The sequence below is a fragment of the Notolabrus celidotus genome, chromosome 17 (genome assembly GCF_009762535.1).
Source record: "Notolabrus celidotus isolate fNotCel1 chromosome 17, fNotCel1.pri, whole genome shotgun sequence".
Lineage (NCBI taxonomy): Eukaryota > Metazoa > Chordata > Actinopteri > Labriformes > Labridae > Notolabrus > Notolabrus celidotus.
The window spans coordinates 21,737,918-21,754,577 of record NC_048288.1 but is presented as its reverse complement, the minus strand read 5'-3'; the positions used below and the strand labels follow the sequence as shown (position 1 = coordinate 21,754,577).

The window sequence follows — 16,660 nt, the reverse complement described above, 5'->3', positions numbered from 1 at the left end:
ATATATTATTTTGTGAATAATTGTGTGTGTTTGTTTGCTGTTTCTAATGTGCCTGTGATCTCGTCGACATTGGAAATGAGGGAAACCTCAATGTCTTTTCGAGAATAAATAAAGGTTTTGAATTGAATTGAATTGAATTGAATTGAATTGAATTGAATTGACTTAGTATTTAGCCCTTGTAGATATGCTAACATGGCATTGAAATCTTTAGGGCTCTTCTTCAGACTGTGAAACCGCTGCAGACAGACCGCTACTCTCACACTGTTTACAAATGATTTGTGTAAAGCTGGGTCCAACCATTTCTGTAACTTCATTTAAGTGACATTGGAAAATATACACCCACTTTACGAATTCATTTTCAAGCGGTGACAGTATCTATTTTTATTTCAATGCCATGTTAGCATCTCTACAAGGGCTTTTTTGTTGTTGTTGCTATTGCTATTTTCAAAAATGAACAACCCTGTGCAACATAAAGAACATCTTCAAGGGAGACCGTCTAAAAATCTAAGCCATAATAAACAATGTCATCCCTCCGTCCTCTGCCTTTTCACTCAGACTTCTGTGGATCCATTTGATTTGTAACATGGTCATCCAAACTGCTACGTTTGCATAAGCTGAACAAAATTATGATATCAAATAGGTCATAATTATGATCTATGTTAAAAACGTGATGTATTCTTAATCATTTTGATAATAAAAATCATGTTTCCATCACTTTCCATTTCAACCATCTCTGAGTTTTCTTTATTTTCCTGGCAACAAAAAGGTTTTCCTAGTATTTATGAATATGTTGACAGGAATTATCACAACCAAAAAAGGGCTTTAATAAACTATAACATTATAAAATTAATCTGGGACCAAATGATGAACAGACTGCTTACCATAGAAGATGGTTTATACATTTACTATGTCATTCCTGAACTGTGTATGCTTCTGTTCCACCGTAACGCAGCCAAAAACTGTTACAGAGATTGACCATCCACTGTAAACACACAGCGATTATACATTATCCTCGATGATACAAAGGGGAGTAATCCCGAGGCCAACCACGCTGAATCTCACTGACTTCACAGCAGATCCAGAGCTTAACTTTTCTACACTCCTGTGATGAAGTTGAACTCTGCGGCTGTGTTTTGTTTTTACGACCTCGTTGGCCGATTCCTCTCAGTGGCGGGGGCCAAAGCTTTGGTGGGCAGCAGCCAGGAGGGAAGCTTTCCTCCAGTCTAGCTCCAGCACTCTGAGTTTAATACACTTTCTCAGGCATTGTAACTGCCATCGTAATAGGGTCTGTTTGTAAAAGTCTGCTGACATGCTGGATGAATTTTAGCATGGATTGTTTTCACTTCCAATTGCTTTTTGGTCTCTCAACATAATTATCCAGGCGGAATTTCCATATCCTCTTTTGTCTATGCACTGATTGGCTGGCTTATAAATTGAGATACGTAAATTGTTTATTTCAGAGAGGCCTTCCTCTTTTACATTTGAAAGAAACCCCTCTCCACTTAGACGGGCTGCTCTGTGGATTAAAAGAATTTGCCGTCTAAGATCGGGTAGTTCAATCCATCACTACATGACTGAAGGTGGAGCAGCAGAATGCACAATGTGGAGCTCTTTTCTATCTCTGCGCCAGCTATTGTTCACTCAGGGTTCTTTCTCCTTTCTCTCCATAGTCTGCGGCTGCCCTGCTGCCATGCCGCTCTGTCTCTCCAGTCAGTCTACGGTGCTCTGTGTGACTTCATCAGTATGCTCCTCACATGGGTCACCTGCTTTTACAGCGAGCAGGGGAGGAGGGCTTTGAAACTTCACCGCAGAGGAGCTCTTAAACTGTTGGAGCACTATTAGGAAATCTTTCCAACCTTGGTTTTAATGTCAAAGAAAAACAAATATGCAGAGCTGTATTAGAGCTCTGTCACATTATGTCATTGTTGGTTGACAGAACGGTAGTGTTTCAGTAGTGGGTGTGAAATGAATGTGCCATGTGAGAATCATAAAATTTGTTGCATAGTGCTTGAACAAATATCAATCAATTAATCACATTTTATTGATATGGTGCCAATTCATAGCAGAAGTTATCTCAGGACACATCAGTACTTAAACTAAAGAGGAGGGACATCAGTTGGAAGTCATGGTCTGTGTCTGTTTGATGAGAGGACACAAACATACAACATGCAGGTCTGCTGGTCATACCTAAAATCTCTAAAATTAGTATGAACCTTCAGTTATCAGGCCCCTCTCCTTTGGAGTCATCTACCAGTCAGGGTCCGGGAGGCAGACACCCTCTCCACTTTTAAGAGTAGGCTTAAAACTTTCCTTTTTGATAAAGCTTATAGTTAGAGCTGGCTCAGGCTTGGACCAGCTTTTAGTTATGCTGCTATAGGCTTAGACTGCCAGGATAACTGGTGCACTGACACACTGGGATCCTATCCCACCCCCTCCCCCCAACCCCTTCATCACTTACTTTAACTCTGCCTGTCCCATTGAAAGTTACTAACCATAGACCTTTCTGGAGTCCCTGAGCTCCCTTGTCTCGTAGGTCCCTCTGGGCTGCCGTAGACGTCCTCCTGCTGCGGACGTTCTGGACTCCAGCGGCAACAGCTTCTACCACTCGTCTCATCACTATCACCTCTCTCTCTTACTCCCCTCTATCCGTCTTTCCAGACCCAACTCGGTCGAGACATGATGGCTGTCTAACATGAGTCTGGTTCTGCCTGAGGTTTCTGCCTGTTAAAAGGAAGTTTTTCCTCCCCACTGTAACTAGCTAAATACTGCGATGTGCAATGCTCATGATGGATTAAGGTGGGGTCAGACTGAGTCTTACTCTGTCTTGAAGTTGGGTCTCTGTTCATGATTTGACATAGAGTGGTCTAGACCTCCTATGTTTGTAAAAGCGTCTAGAGATAACGTTTGTTGTGATTTGGCGCTATACAAATAAAGGTTGATTGATTGATAAATAAATAAATAAAGATTGATTGATGAAACAGAGATCATTGAATGCCACTGGTCTCTGAAAGGGCTTGTTGTGGTGTTATTTAGCATCGCATTATCTAAGTCATATTAATGGTTATCAAGCTTATAAAATATTGATTTGCAGCCAAATTTGAACCTAAGTTCTGTGTCAAGAACAAGAACAGGTCAAGCTGAGTCAACCAGAACGACACCTTAAATCTCCTGTGAGCAACTTTCTGTTTTTGTCCATTTTGGCGCCCCCTGTGGACAAAGTAATACCTGATATCGCTTTGTAAAATTTGTCCTGTACATATGTAAGGTGGGTTTTTTCAACCTAAGTTCTCATCCTATTACGCAGTCTCCAGGTCAGAACCAGCAGACTGAGGGACAGTTTTATCCACCAGGCAGTTAGGATGCTGAACTCTCTCCCTGTTTTGCCCCCTCTTCCCTTAGTGCCCCTTTCACATACTTAACCCCCCCTCAATCAATGCTGAGGTCTGTCATCCTCAGGACTGAAACGCACACACTCACTTTGATTTTAAAATGCACTATAGCAAAGTTTTTTGCACTGTTTCAAAACTGTATTTTATTATTTTTATTAGCTTACTCTTTTTAATTTTAGCTTATCTTATTTAACAGATAAGGACTAGAAAAATAAAATCCACCTACCGTACAATGTCTATGAATAAAAATGAGCTTTTAAGACCAAAACCGTTTTTTTGAGTTTGTTAATCTTGATGCTTATGGTCTTATTTACCTTTGTGTCTATTAAAGTGGCATCAGAATTTATTACAGTCGACAGAAAACTCTACACAGGCGCATTAACTGCATGTATGGTTAAACTGCTTTCAAAAACCCACCTCATATAGGTCATGCCCACATAGCAAAATTGGTCTGATAGGTCTGGGCCAGATCTGGCGTCAAGCCGGCACTGCTGGCTGACTGCTGGCAGGGCAAGTGGTATGTCAACCGGATGTGGTCCAGGTCTGGCAATGATGGCATTGTATATATGTTGGCATGCCACATCTGGCCTGATTGTGGCTTGGTCCAGATCTGTTCATGCCGCATCTGGGCCGATTAAGGTTGAGCTTGTGATTAAGCTGGAACCATATGTGGGCCGTCTCTGGGCCAATTAAGGACTGTCATTCTTTGCGGTATGTTGGCTGAGTCTGGCCGAGTCTGGCCGAGTCTTGTGGGCCAGAACTGGGCCAGACCAATTTTGCTAAGTGGGTTTAATGTAATAATGCTTTTGAGATATCAGAAGATGGCATTCTGGACTCTCCTATTATGTTTTCTGTATGTTACACACCAAAGAATAAATTGGTAGAAGCTTCAACATATCTTCTCATCATAGACCTCAAACTGCGCCAACACTAATGACAAAAAGGCAACAGCTTGTTATGAATGAACTTTGAATCAAAGAGTCTGTTGAGTAGCATCTTAATCTTCCAAAGACATGAAGGAAATCTCCTTGGGGGTTGTTTGTTGACTCACCGCCGCTTGTCTGTGTGTGTTGGACAGAATCCCGTGGATCTTCACTTTTTCCTTGTCCATCTGGTCAATATTTACCCACAAGTCCTTGCTCATGGCATCTGAGGGGCTGTATGTTTTTGATGTGTAGTAATCATGATCTGCGTCCTCCTGCAGAAACAACATGAAACGAGTAAGTAAGTCTGCAATATTGAGACAGTGTAGAAGAAACACAGAGTTATTGAGAAGAATGTAATAATGCTTGAAGGAGAGAGTGGAGATTGCTGTGTTGCTCTGTGATTTAAGCTGAAGCAGGATGTACCGTTATTCAGCACACAGTGTGCTGAATATGTAAACACATATTTGTAAGAACATCTTTCTGCTCAGCTGCTATGAGTCCAAATCAAATTCTAATCTCATCACTATAGCTGCAATCGCAATTTTATCCTCAACACAAACAGAAAGCATGCACACATATGGAAAATCAAGAGCATTTTTAATTTGGCTGCAGAACAAATAACCTGCTAAATTAGATTATATTAGAATACAATCACTTCCATTATGTGTGCATTCCCTGAATGGGTTTCATTAAGGCCCAATCAGCACAAGAGTTGGTTTAAATGCCTTCTAATCAAATTAAAAAAACAAAGAAAACCCATTAACCTTCCACCCTTACGTTTAAAGAAGCCAACAGACTGCACAGTCAGGATTACATTTTACAACAGTAACATTCGTGGACTTTTATAAGCCTTGTGGGAGCGGCCGGTCTGCTTTTATTGTTTCCTGTGCAGAATAAGGAAGAATGCTCGTGTCTTGTTTGTCTCTTGAGATACCTTACAGCTGTTCTTTTATCTAAACAACATGTAAAGTGAATGTTTTGCAGGATAAGGAGACAGGGAGCTGTACACTGTGATCTCACTAATAGGAACTCACGCAGCTCAGATTCTTTGATGTACGGGCTAACATGCTTCAGTTGTCAAAAGGCCATGAGACAAACATTAATTAAACCACAATCCTTCACTGTTTTGTTCGTTTTGCTTGAAGGATTCATATTTCCCTCAGAGAGTTATAATCTCATACCTCTACATATTATCCAGCCTGGAGTATAAGACAGTAGGATTATGTTTCAGGCTTAGTGAAGCCTCTGTGGGATTGATAAATATCAGAAGTCCAAATGGAGTTCAGCCATGTAGGTGGTGCTACTTTTGATTAATTTGAAGATTTAAACAAACATTGCCAGAAGCCTTTCATCACAGCTTAAAGCGTAGAGAAATCGTGTCAGGGCAAAAAGCCCCAGCAGGCAGACTGAGTCAGCACTTTACTGTCAGAATAGAAAACAAGGGCGCTTGTTAAAGGAGTAGACACACAAACGCAGGAGCTGTAAAGCTTCCTCCTAATCAGCACAAGATGTTTTCTGCCTCTGCCGGGAAGGATGGAGGGAATCAGAGGCTCCTCGGAGGTGAGAGAGCCCAGCTGGTGGTTGTTTCCCCTCAGGGGGAGGTTCGGCAGGGCGCCATCGTCCAGCTGGGTGTAGGTGGACATGACGCTGTGAGGACTTGTTAAGACCACAGCAAGCAGAGCGCAGGGTGTTTGGGCAGACAAACAGTCTCACACACATATTAAAAATACACGTTTATAAGAGGGAGATTTGGTGGGTGGTTAAAGGAGAAGAGGCAGTGTTTGCCAAAAGTGTCAGCAAGTAAAGTGTGATACTTGATATTGACGTGTGAAATACAAACTTGGTGTGAAATCTGCTGCTGCTGCTTTTCTGGCTCTGTTTTGAACTGCCTTAACACTGTTGACTTGGATTTTGTTCAGCTATTTATAAAGTTTTGTGGGGTGCCAACGGAGCGCTGCTGGAATGATGTGTTTTAACAGGCCTGATGGGAAGTAAGAATCACCCGTGTTAGTTACATCGACAAACAGATTTTCCACTGAATTCTGGATTGTTAAATGAAATATGCTTATTGGAAAATATAAGATCGCGGATACAAGCGGCTGAAAGGAGTTTTCTGCGAAGGGTGTCTGGGCTCGGCCTTAGAGATAGGGTCAGGAGCTCGGACATCCGGAGGGAGCTCGGAGTAGAGCCGCTGCTCCTTCGCGTCGAAAGGAGTCAGCTGAGGTGGTTCGGGCATCTGATAAGGATGCCTCCCGGACGCCTCCCTTTAGAGGTGTTCCGGGCACGCCCAACTGGGAGAAGGCCCCGGGGTAGACCCAGAACGCGGTGGAGGGATTATATCTCCCGCCTGGTCTGGGAACGCCTCGGGATTCCCCAGGAGGAGCTGGAAAGTGTCGCCGGGGAGAGGGATGCTGGGTCAATTTGCTTGGACTGCTACCCCCGCGACCCAACCCCGGTTAAGCGGAAAAAAATGGATGGATGGATGGATGGATGGATGGATGGATGGATGGAAAATACATGTTATGATTATTACAAGGTAAGCAGAGCAACACTCTTCAAAATAAAATGCCACTCGTCCACTTTTTTAAAGTGTATATGAAAATAGCCAAGAATAGCTAACAGATGTATGTTGTTCATTATTTATTTACAGACATTATCAACTTGTTCTTTTACAAAAAGTTTGTTTCTACCTCGTGTTTTCTTTTATTTCTCATCTTTTTCTTTCACAAAACTTTAAAGCAGAGCTGTTCAATTAAATATTTGGTTGGGCCGGATTTTCAGACTAAGGACATGAGCTGGGCCGGACATTTTTAGCTGACAGTGAGCAAAGTTAACCATTTAAAAGAAAAACAAATAGATAATATAACAAACACACTTGTTGTTCATTAATGTTTTGCCACATCCAAAAGGGCATGAACACAATAAAAGAGCAGCACTTGTCAGTGTTAGTAAAAGATGTTTTTCTTGCCAGACCCAAGTCACAGTCACTCTGCAGTTGCTTTCAGGCCACTCAAGGGTTGCTTTCGGACTGCATGTGGCCCGCGAGCCGCTAATTGAATAGGGCTGCTTTAAGGTATACCTCACAAACTTTCAGATAGAGAAACACATAGTGACGGCATGACTATCGTGTCTATTTTAAACATTCAAAAAGGCCAAAAGAAAATAGAAAAGCGCAAAATGCTTTTCAACTGGATTTAATTAGAATGCAATTTTGTCTATTTTAAATAGACCAAAAATAATTGATAGTTACAGAAAATGTCATGATTCTTCTGAAAAGGATTGTTAACCAGGGATAATCCAAAGGAGCTAATTTCCAAGTCCTGTAAATTTGGATTAGTCAAAAATTAAGAAAACACTAAAAAAATCTACAAAATTGACAAAATTGTATACAACCCAACTGAACATGGGATCAGAGTCTGTGGGTAATCATAGACTGTATGAAATATGGACATAGTATCCGTGACATCACACATCTGCTTCTGAAGCACTGTTTTGAGGCCAATCGTCGGCGGCAGCCATATTGCTGCTGTTGAGCGATTGTGACGTAAAGAGGCGGGCTTTGAGTCTCATAGCAAACAGCTACAGTGTTACTGCCTGTCAATAAAGTCAGCTGAGCCTCTCATTGGAAGACTCGTAATCTCAATATCTTCGAAATTGCTGCGTTTTGAAAAAATTCATCCCCCATACAGTGTGTGCCAATCGAGAAATGAGCTATCCAGACTACACTCGTCTTTTGTACCAGGCTGTAAACATGTTTATTTCTGCTGTAAAGATCGTCTTTTTTGAATTGGTGTGTATGTGGTTTCCGGTACTTCCGGAGACAGCCTCGATGAACTGCAGTTTTTAGCACTTCCACATTGGACTCATATTTTTAGACCAGAGGTTGCAGCTTGGGGTAAACAGGTTTAAATTGGTTTGCATATTGTGGCTACCATTAGCAGAGCTAGCACCACCAATCTTTGGTCCTCTTTGCATAATAGCATTGTGGTAGCAGCCATTATCAGAGCTAAAGACGAGGCTTAGACGAGTAGATGACCAGAATTTCAAGCCTACAAATTAAATATTTGTGAAAAGCTTGTTTAACCGATTATAGTGATTCCTGTGATGACTTGCAAGAATGACAACATTCAATCGTTTAGTCATGCACAATTATTGATAACACATTTGCTCAACTTTCCAGCCATTGCAGCTACAATGGAAATTCCAGTTTTACATATAGTTTGATATACAGTGCACACTTTGAGTATGCCGTATACGCTGAACCATTTTAGACATGCACATTCACAACTAGTGTAGTTTCAGTCTAATGTTAAAAACAGGATAGACACCTGAGCTGCTCTCAGAGGAGGCTTACTGTATGTCTGTATGATTGCTGGTCACATGATGAAAAACAGAGAAAGAAGAATACTGTGAACCTGCCACTCAAATCCAGCAGTGAACTCCTGCCTTGTTTCATATTTCAGTTGTAAAAAGAAATACTACGACTCAATAGGGATGGAGAAATCGGATGATTCTGCCACTTTATGAATGGGATATTTTCTGCCTCTACAGCATAGAAACAACATGAACAATTCATTCTGTGTGTGAATCTCATCCCACATTCACTCCCATCTCTGTCTGAGACATTTAGTCAAGCTGCCCACCACATTAATATTGCATCAATCTGAGACCTGAATATCTAGTGCTGACACATTTTCTCCTCTGAAAGACCTCTTAACAAAAGAAGAACTGAGTAAAGAGATGTATCACTTTACTTTAATAAGCTCATTCAATTTTTACAATACGAGAAAATATAAGTTTTAGAAATGTTTTTCAAGGCTGAAGAAAGAGTTCTGGCTGTGAATGGCTTTTAGAAAAAAAAAAAAAACAACATAATCCTGTTAACTGAGACCATGTCTCTGCTCCTGAGAAAATACTGTATCACGAGGAGCACTCGAGCTTATAATAAAAGTTCCAATGTGTTAGAATTAAGCTGCACGTCTGCAAAATACACACAAAGCAGAATACACAGTTCCCCCAGACTATGGGCCGTTTAAAAAAGCACTTAAAGGACATCGTCTCTCATGTTTGCTTCTCTTTATCAGCTGATAATCCCTGCGATCCATTATTCATGGCTCTGCTCCATCTCCTACCAGTTGGGGCTGCTTGATGGTACTGGTGTGGTATATGTGTGTGTGTGTGTTTTGTGTTACAGTATGAGACTTCATACTCTGTTGTGCTGCATCAGCCAACTTCAGATTCTTTCTATAGTGGTAGAGATACTCTAGTTTGATCTTCAGGTCGTCTCTGAGCCTGATCCAAAACACATACTAGCAAAATACTGTATACCAAAACCTGACAGCTGTGACTTCATATTCCATAATAAGGAAACCTGATCCAACAGGGCACATACGCAATCAATTCTTCTAAGGAATTTAATATGCCTTCAAGATTCAGCTCCTATAGGTTTTGTTGATTTGACGAAGCCTGTACTTCAGTCATTCAACAAAGCCAAGCAATATAGCAGCGACCATCCATTAGCGAAGGCGCTTTACAGAAACAAATTATTGAGCTCACTGCTGTCAATAAGGAGCCTTGCAGAAGGTGGAAGATGTGGCCTCTACAGGCTAACGGCAAACTTGGACTAGTGCCAGCATGCGCCAAAATGAGTTTGAAAATATCGGCATGAATCCAACATTGTTTTATCACTACTTTTGGATGTTCCAAAGCATCTCATTTACTAGTTGTTTTAATAGAAATTTAAACAAATAGGGAGTCTGTGGGTACAGAGTGTGGGTAACATTAGCAGAGCTAGCAGCTGTGGCCTTCAATCCTTCCTGCTGGTTAACTTTCTCATGAAGGTGTTTGTTACGCATCGATCTGGGCAAGTTAACCAGACACAGCCTAACAATCTTGGCCATGCTAGGAGATCCATCTGCCATCTGTGCTTTTTCAGAACTGGATAGTAGTTGTAATCTACCATAGCTACGGGTCCTGCTAGTCCATTACTAGTCAGTTAAATAACTCCTTGGACTGGCCAGTAATTCTGGTGTGGACTAGTGTGGGTGGTGACATTTATTTGTGTAGTCCCTATCCCTATCCCTAACCCGGACCATCTGACACAGGTCGTGAGTCGTGTTACTCAGATCCCCAAGGATTTGCAAAGACATTTTTATACATGTGAAGTACAATCTACATTGTTCACGTATTGGTATTAACTTATATTCAGCAGTAATCTAAGCAGAAGAATTTTAAAATGTAGAAACATTCATATACTAGTAGTATTTTTTTTAAAGGGAAGATGGTAACTTAAATAAGTTGTCTGAGTTGAATCCAGGCTGCTGATACATAATTTAAGGTGTTCTGGTCTTTGGTTTTAGATCTTTTGCATTGCCTTTGCGAGCAGTCTTCTGGGTTCAGACAGTATGTGGTTGGATTCCAAAGTCATGTTCATAGATGTCGAGTTCAAAACACTAACTCACAACCTCAGCTGTCTCTGTTCATCTGCAGAAACGACTGCATTTCTACAAGTTGGCCAACCAACTGCAAAAAAAAACTAGCATTGACTGTAGAAGATCATTCAAAGTCAGAGAGTTGAACAGCAGACTGGATGAGAGCTGAAATTTTATGAACCACAGGTTCATCTAAAGAGCAGCTCCAGGCTGTAGCAGGTAGCATGACAGAGTTTTAACACTGAACAACATAAAGACAGTCATCTCTTTCCAAACATAATATCCTCTGGGACTCTTTTAACAAACTTGACTAACTGAGACACAAAACAAACAAAGAGGGGAGAAAAAAACTAATTTGCATTCATGGCAGGTTTAGAATATGGAGTGTGTTGGGGGGTAAAAGCAGCTCTGGGAATCGAGTGCAGGAAGGAGAATTAGCAAGCCGAGCTGTTCGCTGCCTCGCTGTGCGAATCCTCTCCCTTAAGAAATCCACAAATAAACAGTGACTTTAGCGAAGAATGTGAGTCCAGAAGAGCCTCCATCAGAAACCACACACTTTTTACTACACATCAAAGAAAGCTATACAAACAACAATCCCAGAACGCCATTACACTGTCTGCTGTTATTGGCAACGTGACACGTCTAACAATGTTTAAATGATCAGAACAGGCTGTTCTTTACCGTATGTGGAAATTACACCATCATATGCTCACATCATTTCAGGGAACGTGAGGAGTTATGTGTGTGTTTTGACTTCATTTGTGATGCCAACTGGTGTTGCAATATGACGCAGGATTCAAAAGGAAGGAGCAGTCTGTAAAATGTAGCATCCAAGTGCCAGCTATGTGTTTGTTTTTGTGGTTTACCAGGACAGTGAACCTGACAGCTGTATGCAACCTCTAACACAGTTTCAATAACATGTGGTCAGGAACTGTTGTGCAATCTCTTGATATGCAGAAGAACTTTTTCAGATGATTGTCACACTGTTAAGGTGTTCAGATGAAAAATGTTACTGATGCAAATGTCAATACCAAGCGGCAATCTGCGGTCTAAAAATATGAGTCCAATGCGGAAGTGTTAAAAACTGCAGTTCATCGAGGATACGCTTGAGGCTGGCCAGAAGTACCGGAACCACATACACACCAATTCAAAAAAGACGACCTTTACAGCAGAAATAAACATGTTTACAGCCTGGTACAAAAGATGAGTGTAAGCTGGATAGCTCGTTTCTCGATCGACACACACTGTAGGGGGGGTGAATTGAGATTACGAGTGTTCCAATGAGAGGCACAGCTGACTTGATTGACAGGCGAGAACAATGCAGCTGTTGGCTAGGAGGCTCAAAGCCCGCCTCTTTACGTCACAATCGCTCCACAGCAGCAATATGGCTGCCGTCGACGATTGGCCTCAAAACAGTGCTTCAGAAACAGATGGGTGACGTCATGGATACTACGTCCATATTTTATACAGTCTGTGTGTCACCATTCTGCACCTGAAGCTTTGTTTTGAAGCCAATCGACAGAGGGGGCCATATAGGAAATACTGACGCATTCTGCATTAATGTTATCCATAAAAACCCCGTATTTTATAGGAAATCCAGATAAACTCCAAAACTGGCGAGAAAACTGTTTTTAAGTGTGGATAGATTACCTTGCTTTCATCCGTCATCTCCACAACATAGTTTGCACTGCAGTTGTAGACACACTGCAGTAAAGATAAGCTAGCTACCTAGCTGAGTCTTCTTCTGCTGCTGCTACTTTCTCTTCCCTCAGTTTTATGTCCAATTTGAACGACACAACCACAAGTTTTTATGATTTAGGGTAACAAAACTGTATCCACCAATCACAATATAAACATGGTCAATTTACTGAAAATCATTCAAAAAATAAAACTACAGACTTTGATTTTATAGTTTTATATTTAGGCTTGATGTAGAGCAGTGCCCTCTGGTGGTTGCCCTTACTATGCCGGTAGGTAAAGGAGGAGGTCAGGTGATGCAGCTTATGAAGTAAGAAGATGTCTAAAGAGTGTTTGTAATTAAAAAATATTATAAAACATCAGGTTCATATGAGCTCCCTCCATGCTTATGCAAACAATTCATTGCACAAGTTCAAGATTAAATTGTGCAACTCAAACTGTCAGTTGAAACAAACAGCTGTGGTTTGAAATGTGTGGGAACAAAAAAAAAAAACACGGCTTTGATCCAAGACAAAGGTGAGAAAGCTTCTTTGAACCAGAGCTCTGAAAGATCACAACAACAAAAACAAAACCGTTAACACAAGAAATGACTGAAGACATGTCTGGACTAGCTTGAGCTTTGTCTTGCTTGATAAAAGAAGTCGTGCTGATGAATCTAGGATTGAATTCAGTGATGAAGACTTGTTCCCAACATTTGTTCCCTCTCTTCTTTATTCTACCTCACAGTGACCTGAAGACACTGTGAGCCTCGAGACTGTTTAATCTGGTTTAATGATCTGGAGAGCTGACACAGTGAGTCACAGTCATTCAGGGCGTCAGACAGTCTGCTGTTAAGACCACAGTTATAAACCTGCATGTTAAGGTGAGATGAAACTATAGTTGGAAACTCGTCTTAATGACCCCAGATAACCCAAACACAGACTGTGACTGAAGGAGAGACTGCTCTTGTTTTTGAACGTGATTCTAACAGATGCACTTCAGCACTTTTAATATGCTTGACTCTTCTGAAAATAGATGAATTCATCTTTTTTTACACAGAATCTGATGAAAAGATGAAGACAACACTGATGTCTGTATAGTACTCAAAAAGACTTATGCTCCAGCCATTTAGCATCAATACGGGAACACAGGGAAACAGCTTGCCTGGTTTCAGGGGTGTTTCCGTAAAAGTTGCTAGGGAGGCATGGGCCTCTCTGGAAATCACATTAGCCACATTGGCTATTTAATAATAATAATAATAATAATAATAATAATAATAATAATAATAATAATAAACTTTATTTATACAGCACTTTTCTAAACAGAGTTACAAAGTGCTTCACAGAAAGTAAACAATAATAAATATAATCCCAACCCTTTTTCATTCACATATACATATACATATGTACACACATGCACATACATATGCATACATACATACATACACACACACAAACATAATAACATGTTAGCAAGTTATGAAGGCCTTTTTGAAAAAGAAAGTTTTAAGAAGTGATTTAAAATTAAGAACAGAAGTAGCACGCCTTATTTCAGATGGTAAGTCGTTCCATAGTTTGGGAGCCCGGACTGAAAAAGCCCGAGACCCCTTGGATTTTAAACGGGCACTAGGTATAACCAATAAGCCCATGTCGGCTGATCTGAAAGGGCGGGGAGGCTTGTACCGAGTGAGAAGGTCTGTGATGTACTGGGGAGCCTGATTGTGTAGAGCTTTGTAAGTGAGCAGTAGTATTTTGAAATCGATTCGGAATTTAATAGGAAGCCAGTGTAAGGAAGCCAGAATTGGAGTTATGTGATCGGATTTTCGTGAACCAGTGATTAATCGGGCAGCTGCATTTTGAGTTAATTGAAGGCGATAAACAGAAGTATGAGATAAACCGGAATAAAGGGCATTGCAAAAATCTAGTCTTGACAGGATAAAGGCATGAACAACCTTGTGTAAGTCGTGAAATGATATTTGCCTTGTTAGACATGGGACATACCTAATCAACTATGGCAACATGCTGCTAGTTGCTTTATTATTACATTTCAAGTAATTTTCCGTAACTAGTACTGCAAATTGTTGCTTTGGGCCATAGACTGTATACATAATGGATGTAGTATCCATGACATCACCCATCAGTTCCTCAGCACTGTTTTGAAGCCAATTGGCAGCGGCAGCAATATTGGAAATGTGGAACTCATCCAGGCAAAGGCTAAAGATGCAGAGTTTGAGCCTCCTAGCCAATAGCTATGTGTTCCCGTCTGGGAGTCAAGTCAGTCATGTCCTTATTTGGGCAAAAACTTGTAATCATAATATGTTCTGAACCGTCGGGTTAGAAAAAAATTCACCCCCCATATAGTGTGTGCCGATAGAGAAACTAGCTACGTAGAGCCAAGCCATTTTTCTAAGTCTGGATATGCCCCTGCCTGGCTCTGCACAAAATTAACAAAATATACGTAAATATCACAAGTAAAAAAGTTCTATTGTGTTTATTTAGAAAAAGACTACACATCTTGGTTACACAAGGGTCAAAAGCTGAATGTTTAGTCTCCTAACTAGCTGGTTCCCCTGGTTTCAGTCTTTAAGCTAAGCTCTGTAACTCTCTAACTCTATCTAAACAAACATATCTTACACATGATTAGTTGCCATGAGTTTTTCCACCACAACTGTTTTTAGGCAATAGTCATCAGCATGTAAAACAAAGGGGAGTCAGAGTAACCTGTTTCTACAAATGCTACAATTTCAACAAGTGGTTTTAGAGACTAATTATTATAAATGGGGAAATTTGGTTGCAAATCATGACCCTAAAAAGACCCAACACTGTGATACAGGGCAAGTGTACAAAAACGATAAACTATGGCACAAAATAACTTTCGGAAAGTGTTCCCCATCACAGAAACATGATGATTTCTGGCTTTTTGAACTGTCTACAGGTATTGTTTTCCCTGTAGACACAAGGTCCCTCAGCTGTCTCCTCACTCCTCACAGTTTAAAGACGAATCTTTAAAACCTTTCAGCTTATTGCCGGGAGCAGAACTTTAGCTTGACTGTCTGCCCTCTCAATGTGACAGCTTTTCCCATGTCAACAAAGTGTAGGTGGAAGGTGAGGGAATGTGTGTGTTGAGTAATGACAGGAGGAATGACAGGGTGTTTGTGCTGTGGACTGCTTTGCCATCATGCAAAAACAAATGAGCCGCAGAGGGCAACAACAATGAGGGAGGACATGTTTGAGACTGTTTGAGTGGAGTCCTCGTTGCTGTTCTTGCGTAAGTGTGTGTGCAGTCTGAAGTGTTAGTTGTGCGTGTGTTTACAGCTGACAATCAAAGCTTACTCCTCACTAAGAGACGCGGGGCTGTGAACCTGAGATGATTAGAAGCCGCAGGAAAACTTAACGAGCTGTCTGAACCCAAGCGTCCGCCATCGTTATGACTCAATGCCTTGATGCTGTGCGCGGGCCAAAGGCGCCATAACACCGCGACACGGGCGATGCCTTTCATTTACATAGACTGAAACACGGGCCGAACCCAGCCATTAATCTCCAGCAGCTCCACCGACCCTCTTGGAACTGCAGGAGGCCGGGGTAATTTCCTGTTGTGGTTTCTCTGAGGTCAAGTTTAAGAGGATCCAGTCTCCTGCAGAAGGTAGATGAGCACCTGAGGGTTGAGCTTAATTTGATATAAAATATTCATCCTCAAAGGCCCCTCCTGGTCTCCTTTTCATTACAATACGTCCAATCTTTATGAGAGATTTATAATTGCTCCAGGGAAGAGACCAAGGAGTATTTTTAGGTGCAGCTCAGCAGAGGACTTTATCGATTTATTCTCTCTATATTAGTGGGCTTCTCTTCCAGACAGGCAGGTTTACTGGGTGAGCTACTTAGTCGAGCTGAGCAATAAAACCTGGTTTGAATTCACTCAGCTGGAGGAGGATGATTGAAAACTTTGATTAAGTTAACTAATGTGATTGTGACCGGAGTCCCATATGAGTTGCCTCAGTTTCAACACGACACTTTCTATCCCACTTTGCAAATTCAAGATATGAAACAAAGGATTATATTAAAGGTATATAACAGTATTTTTGATTCTCCTCTTTTTTATTTGATCCTGCATGACTGACTTTTTTAAAACCAGAAGAATCATCAGAAGCATTGATGCTCTAAAACATCTGAACATCAAAACAGGATCAAGTAGGAGACAAAGTAAAGATGTGGAATGAACGTTGAAGATTTTTTTAAGC

General features: G+C 41.0%; 1 protein-coding gene across 1 annotated transcript in view; it reads right to left on the bottom strand.

Annotated features, from left to right (window-relative positions):
• The window catches only part of plxdc2 (plexin domain containing 2), a 126,424-nt gene that overhangs the window by 56,547 nt on the left and 53,217 nt on the right, over positions 1 to 16,660 (bottom strand). The window contains exon 3 of the mRNA XM_034705802.1: positions 4,441 to 4,587. Coding sequence (XP_034561693.1) covers positions 4,441 to 4,587 — 147 coding nt within the window. The remainder of the gene's footprint in view (positions 1 to 4,440; positions 4,588 to 16,660) is intronic.